The following is a 6,921-nucleotide window of genomic DNA, read 5'->3' on the forward strand; positions in this document are numbered from 1 at the left end:
TTTTTTTATGACGTACGTTTTTCCTCTTATAATTCATTATCACTTCCTTTTATTTGCTTGCATAATTACGCACACGATGATTCCCAATTTAAAATTATGCCGTTAAACGAATGGCGGGAAAGGGTTTTCGGAATTCGCTTCGTTGAGTACAACAGTTACGCCGCATAACAATGGAGATCCTCCCTGTAAGGTGCATAGTTGTGATAAAGTAAAATTACGTGAACTGTTTGGTGTCGTGCGTAAACTATTATGGTACACGCCGTGAATGTTTAATGTCCTTTACACACATACACGCACACTTATCCCATTCCGTTCCAATTCCGAATGTTGTTATTTTACAGCCATTTGTCAGCTTACATCGCTCACTATAATTCTCATTGCGAGCTCATTTCCTGGCGTGCAAAGTCTCGCAAATTATTATTCAATAAAGTCATCATGAACTTTCTTCGCTGGTCCCGTTCACCCTCGGTATACGCATAAATACTGTTGCCAAAGTCTGGCTTCGCCGGCAATTGGCTGCGAATGAGAATTCGTCCAAACAAACCCGCTGGAAAGAGAATGGATAATGAGTAAATGCTGCCCTCTCTGGGTAGGTGCAACTGATACCCACCGAGTGTTTCGATCCGAATAGATGAATTTGCCATCCGGAGGTCCTGCAGAAAGAAACATATGTAGAGAAACACGAGTCGGTTGACGGGCTTGAGCTTTGCCCTGAGCAGCTCCTTGCAGCGTTCAAAGTTATCCGAGCTGACGATACACTCCCGCTCGCTGATCGTAACTACCGGTTCCGGCAGGGCTTCAAGCATCATTAACAACGCTTCGGCGGTCGTGTGTGCAGTACCGGCTAAAATGAGCGCAAGTGGTTAAGGAAATGTACCTATTTGAAAGCGAAAACATAAGACGGGTTGTTCCGATCTCCCGTATATCAGTAGATCTCATGAAAAGGATACGAAAATCTGCTGTCGACCAACTGTCCAGCCAGTCACGAATTTCGAGTAAATTTGCCGCATCCACCTGACCCAATTTGCGGTTCACGTTAAACAGCTGCGGTGTCTGAGAGCCCATCTTCCGCAGATTGTCTACCAGGCGCCAGATTTCCCGCGGTAATCGCAGATGGTTGCCTCCAACTTCATCCCCCACAAGATCGATTAGCTTCTCCTCGTAGTTCAACGCCACCAGCTCATGGATTGCGTATTCCGACACCGGTTTGTTCAGCTTCATCAACGTGTCGAGCGATACGCCGAAACAGCTCGGCTTGTACTCGCCGAATATGGTAATAAAAATGTCCCGGCCGTTCTCCACGTGCAGTACTAGAATATCCAGCGGCACCTTCACACCTGCCTGGGCATCCTTAAGTTTGGACAGCATCCGCGAAGCAGCCGGGGCATCGACCAAGATATCAATGCGAATGCTCAAACTATTGCCAGTCAGCAGCTCCCCTGATCGGTGGCTGATGTGGATGAAATTCTCGCACACCTGGCTATTTTGGTCGTCCTTACAAGCAAATCGGAAATGTACGGGAAGATGGCAATTGTTCGCAACCAACAGCTCCCGGGAGTACTTCTCATTAAACCGGATCAGACCGAAATCTAGATCGGTTTGTTCCACGGTAATCTGCGGTTGATTATCGTTCTCGTACTTGTCGACAGTTTTCAGCACTTCTTCGCTAACTCTTTTCAGTTTTTCCTGATCCCTGGTTTGAGCCTAAAAAAACATAATTTTGACGAAATGGAACTCCACGTTTTGCATTGCAATGGCCAAATACTGGCAATACCTACATCGACCTTGAAGTCCGCATACACCGGTTTATGGTCGCTTTTCCTCAGCTGCATCACACTGTTGTACCTAAGCAGTTCCATCCGCTGACCCTTCCACAGGATTCGATCGCACCAAGCTGGCGTGCGACTTTTTTCACTACTGTCCCATTCGTCGGTGCCAGGGTTGTACTTGTAGGTTGGTGGAAACAGAATCTTGCCTTCCTTGTAGTCTCGGAAGATGCGCAGCCTGCGTTTTTCTATGTACAGCTGATCATGGTGGTAAAGCTGATTATAGTCCCGGTCTTTTCGGTTAACGTATTCCTGCGAAACATCCGGACCTTCCAGGCGGTAATTCAAATCACCGATCCAGAAAATGTGACTGCAAGAAATACAAAAACGTTATCCAATGTGGTTCTAATTGATGGATTAAATAATAATGGCTCTTCTGTTTCCCTGTTTACAGCACACACTATGACTAAACTAAATCTCCTCTCAAGAGAAACCCTTTTTTCTTTTCTGTTTAATTGATAAACGCATCGTCGATGTGTATCGTCAATATCATCCAGCCACCGATATTACTTTCATTGGCGCAAGATAATCTACATCCCCTTCCCTCGCTTGCTTACTGATGTTCATCGATCGCACGCATTCGAAATCCATTATCGAACGACATGCGGCGTATAATTTCGTCGTGATCGTCATTCCTTCGTTCGACTTCTTGCGTGTGAGCGGCCAGGTGCGTGTTGACGAAGCAAAACAGAGCTTCGTTTAGTTGAAAACTCACCCCCACACCACCTTTATTGCCCTGTGGTGAAATAAAATTGGAAAAAGATAATATCAGACATTGATTATTTTTACAAGCAGTCACCGTATGAGCCGACGTTGCTGCTTACCCATTTTAGAGTTCCTGTGCCCACAGCAGACGTGAGACAGCCACTTATTCTCGGATAGATGGAACTTTTAACGGCGACAGTTAGCATCATACCCACCAGCCGTATCGAAGCAAGCTCGATATAGGTGGCCCCTTTATGAAGCCCGCTCATAACCTTATCTCTGAAAGTAACGAAATCTAGTAACGCCTATCTATGTCACTTTCCCGCCACACTTACACCCAAGTACGATCGATTTTGGTTTCGTTCATCAAAATTTTCTCCGGCGTCCATTCGATCTCCTGAAAACCAACGGCGTAAATATCGGGCGGGCTGTCGGTAGTCGCTAGCCACTCCGGTAGCTCGATGGTCTCGGACGTTTGCCCGTTGACATTCCACGTCGCTGTATACACATGGTAAGGTTCGTATACGATGTACTCGTGCCGGCGCCGTTCCAATTCCTCGCGAAATTTGGCATCGCGCGTTTTAAGTGCCTGGCTGCCATCTGCCACACTGCGATCAATTGCCAACAAACTGGAACTATCGTCCGCCGGTTTGTAGTATCGCAGCCAATCGAAGGCAGATACTGAATGTGCCTGCTCCGGTGCTGCATGATACGATGCGATTAGGTTTTTAAGATTGTCCAAAAAATGATCCTTCGCTGCGCTGGCTTCATCCGTGGCGCGATAATAATAGGTGGTAGGTTGGTTTTCCGAGAAGACGGTGAACTGGCGATTGGACACCGCACCGAAACCGGAATCTGGATGAAAGAAAAAAAAACAACAAGAAACAAAAAATAAAGCACGAATGCTGAGAAATGGGTGAGAGTCATATAGCATATGCACTTGTCCCATGCCTACCTGGATTGATGAAAAATGACTCATTTATCGGGAAAACGGTCCCAATCGTCAGATCGGATATACTTTCCGGGGGGTTGCGAGAAACGGTGAAGCAAATCAGGGCCGCCGTTTCGCTGGACCCAACCGTGACTAGCAGCCTGTTTTGGAAGTTATTGCCGACGATTTGGTATGCTTCAAGTATCTATAAACGTGTCGAACGAGCTACGGTTAAGGAAAAAATGTAACCAATGCTAGAAACAAGTCCGTTAGGTCGCCAGCTAACACCAAGTGCGTATCTCGTGGAATGTAAACATGTGTCCGCCTTAAAATTGCGCACGAACCCCTGCGTCACGGTGGCAACGCGCAAATCTTAATCTGGCGCATCTGTTTTTGCCGTTGGTGTGCGGCCATTGCTAAAAATGATCAATCCTATCAAATCACCAAGGCAACGTGTAAGATCTTCTAAAGCATAGCCTGTAACGTGCGAATAAACACTAGCTAGTATTGTTTCGAAGCGAGAATGAATCCCATTCGCTTTCATTTTTCTTTGCGTCATTTGTGTTTTTGCCTTTCCCTTCTTTTACACCAACCATTGCATGTAGCTTTCTTTAACCGCCTTCGTGCGTTCTTATCGTTTGTAAATTGTAAACAAACTATTAGCACGAGTCTTGCACCATTGCGTTGCGAAAACGAAATCGTAATCTACGTCATGGTTCTTGCCAGACGACATGAACGGGATGCATTCTTTTCCACTAAGACAGCCACTGAAGCATTCCTCAACGATGGTAACAATGGTAATTTGTAATATTATATCATTATTTTAAAATAACACACTAACAAATGATACAGCCCAGAAGGCGACTTCGTACAGCAACAGCCCTTGCACAACAACACTAATGAAGGCTTACTAATAAGTACAAGATAACTACTAATAATAAGTACGCCTTTTGTATGGCTTTTAAAAAAAGGATACGGCCAGTACGGATTCACCTTCGCGAAACTTTTGTGTCACCGTTCGGATAATGATCGAATCATGATTGGAACTGTTCATTTTCACATTGGCGTATTTTGAAACTAGGGTATGCAAACTAAACTTCAGCTGTTCTGCCTTTTATGTGAGGCAACCCTAGTATTCCACTGTGTTATTGGAAACCTTGACACGTGTACTTTGGGAGATTTGATGAGAAAGATTTACACATTTCTGTGCCTTTAAAAAGTTTGACGAAATTTATTGGTTGTTCTACGGCTTCGTATCTTTTCGAGAATTTGTTTTTTCTTAACGTAAGTTGACAAAAAAAAAATGCAAATTGACAGATCATTGTAGCTGTCAGTTACGTATTCGCCACAGATCGTAGTAATTTTTTAAGCATGATTTCGCTGATATTATTTCAAGTTTAAAAATGATAGTTTTATTATGTAATTATCACCTCGTATGATGGAACTTTTTTTTCTAACTTGGTAAAAAATTGAAAATTTAAATGAATAATCGTACCTAAACCGTCAAATTGTAATTCACCACCTATGCCGAAAATGTAAGACGAGCCAACCTGCGCCATATGCCTTGAGTCAAGATCGCCAGCCTTGAAATAAATACGATTTTCGAGCCTGCAAAAATAATTTGCTGTCATTTCTATCGACTAAAACTGCGGTGAGTCAACTGTATTCCGTTTTTTTTCTAAAGCACCGCGACCCAACAGGTAGATAACAAAACTTCCTGCGAGCTCGTCACTCCCGGCGTGTTTGGGTTCAAAGTTTCATCAGACAACATACGTGTCCCGAGCGTACTATTTGAAGCGCATCTGTGCGATCTTAGCTTGCCATTTGACGCAAAGCATACCCAGCATTGAGACCTCCCGGTCGAATTGAGTCCCTTGCTATACCACCTTTTATTGGGGTCGTGCAGTGCAAAAAAGTTTACTTTTGTGATATTTTTAGATCGTGCACCGTAACCCATTTCGAAATCTTGATAAAGCGCATTGTAATCCGTCGCAAAAATGACGCTCGTGTGGGGTATTATTGCATCGTTCCTATACCTGGAAATATTCGTCGTTCTCCTGCTCGTACTGCCCCTCAGAAGCCCACAGCAATGGCATCGATTTTTCAAATCTCGTTTCCTGGCGATGCTGAGCCGACAGGCCCAAACCTATTTCTATCTACTGCTAGCGGTGTTGGTGCTGTTCCTGCTGGAAGCCATCCGTGAAATGCGAAAGTATTCCTCCAACGGTGAGTAACTGTAGCGAAGAAAGGTCATAAACGCATAAATTGGTGTTTTATATTGATACGAATTGTGATTTTCTGGTTTGTTGCAATTGTAGATCACTCTCACACCGAAACGCACCTGAACGTGGAGATGCAGCACAGCATGCGATTGTTCCGAGCGCAGCGAAATTTTTACATCTCCGGCTTTGCCATCTTCCTGTCGCTGGTGATTCGTCGCCTCGTATCGCTCATCAGTGGCCAAGCAGTGCTGCTCGCCCAAGCGGAAGCTTCGATGAAGCAGGCTCAAAGTGCAACCAGTGCGGCACGCACCTTGATGAACCAGCAGAAAGGCGATGATAAGTCAGCTGATGGCAAGGGCAAACCAGCTGGTGATGGTGCCACTGTAAGTTACCTAATTCCGGAAGGGTTTCACCAATCGTATATACATTATCGTTTCCTCAATTCTCTTTTGTCCCTAGACCGATGATCTTAAGAAAAAGGTTGCAGATCTCGAACAAGAACTGGCTAAAGAACGCAAGGACAAGGAAGCGATGAAATCACAGTCCGAAAGTCTGAATCGTGAATACGATCGTCTTACGGAAGAGTACAGCAAACTACAGAAGAAAATCACAGTTTCCAGTCCGGATAAAAGCGATTAAATGGAATAACTAAGACCACTAAGTGGAGGTCCGCGTCAATATGCATTAACGGTTTTGGGGTTGTTTTGTGCCGTCCGCCCGTCGTGCGCAATTCTCTTGTACGCGTTAGGGCGGTGGGAGGTATTCATCAGTCATCCTTTTTCACATTTCTTTTTCTCTAACTAGTTCACGTTTGATCTTGTAATAAGTCACGCTTTGGGTAGTTTTCGGGCAGCAGGTGGACGGAACGAAACCTACAACCAGATAGCCTTTCGGGCAGAATGAAATTAACGAGAGCACTGATTTTGGAGTTAGCTCGAAACAGCCGATTATGGCACCAAGGGAAGAGAAAAGAAGCAAATCTTTTCTATTAAAAATGTACTGAATGTAAGATGCTGAAATAAATAATAAATGTTTAATACACACATACTAATGTGATAAATAAATCATGAACGAATTCTGAAAGAAATAGAAATCCTTTTGAATGATTATTGATAAAAAGGCATGTAAGGTAATCACATTCACCTGCGGATAATGGTTATCAGTTTATCTTTTGCAAGATAAGATTCGGCTCTTATGTGTTGGAGAAACGTCTCTTTTATTTGGAAGTGAATGTTCT

At 44.2% G+C, this 6,921-nt stretch overlaps 2 protein-coding genes across 3 annotated transcripts; one reads left to right on the plus strand and one right to left on the minus strand.

Annotated features, from left to right (window-relative positions):
* Positions 1-29: 29 nt before the first annotated feature.
* Positions 30-4,516, minus strand: LOC128730503 (inositol polyphosphate 5-phosphatase OCRL). Its single transcript, XM_053823553.1, has 9 exons — positions 4,439-4,516; positions 3,487-3,667; positions 2,867-3,386; positions 2,651-2,810; positions 2,384-2,562; positions 1,779-2,136; positions 951-1,704; positions 611-844; positions 30-547 (listed from the first exon to the last, which is right to left on the minus strand). The coding sequence occupies exons 1-9, from the start codon at positions 4,514-4,516 to the stop codon at positions 375-377; spliced, it is 2,637 nt and encodes an 878-aa protein (XP_053679528.1). The 3' UTR covers positions 30-374.
* Positions 4,517-5,054: 538 nt separating this feature from the next.
* Positions 5,055-6,721, plus strand: LOC128730457 (B-cell receptor-associated protein 31). Of its 2 annotated transcripts, XM_053823503.1 has the most exons (4): positions 5,055-5,113; positions 5,401-5,688; positions 5,781-6,067; positions 6,144-6,721. In XM_053823503.1, exons 2-4 carry the CDS (start codon positions 5,460-5,462, stop codon positions 6,321-6,323), a joined length of 696 nt encoding a protein of 231 aa, XP_053679478.1. In that variant the 5' UTR covers positions 5,055-5,113; positions 5,401-5,459; the 3' UTR covers positions 6,324-6,721. The 2 variants fall into 2 exon arrangements, with proteins under 2 accessions (XP_053679478.1, XP_053679479.1); XM_053823504.1 differs by lacking the exon at positions 5,055-5,113 and having other exon boundaries at positions 5,264-5,688.
* The last annotated feature ends 200 nt before the right edge of the window (positions 6,722-6,921 follow it).

Source organism: Anopheles nili, chromosome 2 (assembly GCF_943737925.1).
Source record: "Anopheles nili chromosome 2, idAnoNiliSN_F5_01, whole genome shotgun sequence".
In the NCBI taxonomy this organism is placed as follows: domain Eukaryota; kingdom Metazoa; phylum Arthropoda; class Insecta; order Diptera; family Culicidae; genus Anopheles; species Anopheles nili.

Excerpts from the sequence above, each read along its gene's own strand:
- LOC128730503 (XM_053823553.1), bottom strand. The coding sequence starts at position 4,516 with ATGAACAGTTCCAATCATGATTCGATCATTATCCGAACGGTGACACAA. Across the intron at positions 3,668-4,438 it reads AAGGTGAATCCGTACTGGCC|ATACTTGAAGCATACCAAAT; the intron begins GTATCCTTTTTT and ends ACACGTTTATAG. Across the intron at positions 1,705-1,778 it reads ATGCGGACTTCAAGGTCGAT|GCTCAAACCAGGGATCAGGA; the intron begins GTAGGTATTGCC and ends ATGTTTTTTTAG.
- LOC128730457 (XM_053823503.1), top strand. The coding sequence starts at position 5,460 with ATGACGCTCGTGTGGGGTATTATTGCATCGTTCCTATACCTGGAAATA. Across the intron at positions 5,689-5,780 it reads GCGAAAGTATTCCTCCAACG|ATCACTCTCACACCGAAACG; the intron begins GTGAGTAACTGT and ends TTGCAATTGTAG. Across the intron at positions 6,068-6,143 it reads CAGCTGGTGATGGTGCCACT|ACCGATGATCTTAAGAAAAA; the intron begins GTAAGTTACCTA and ends TTTTGTCCCTAG.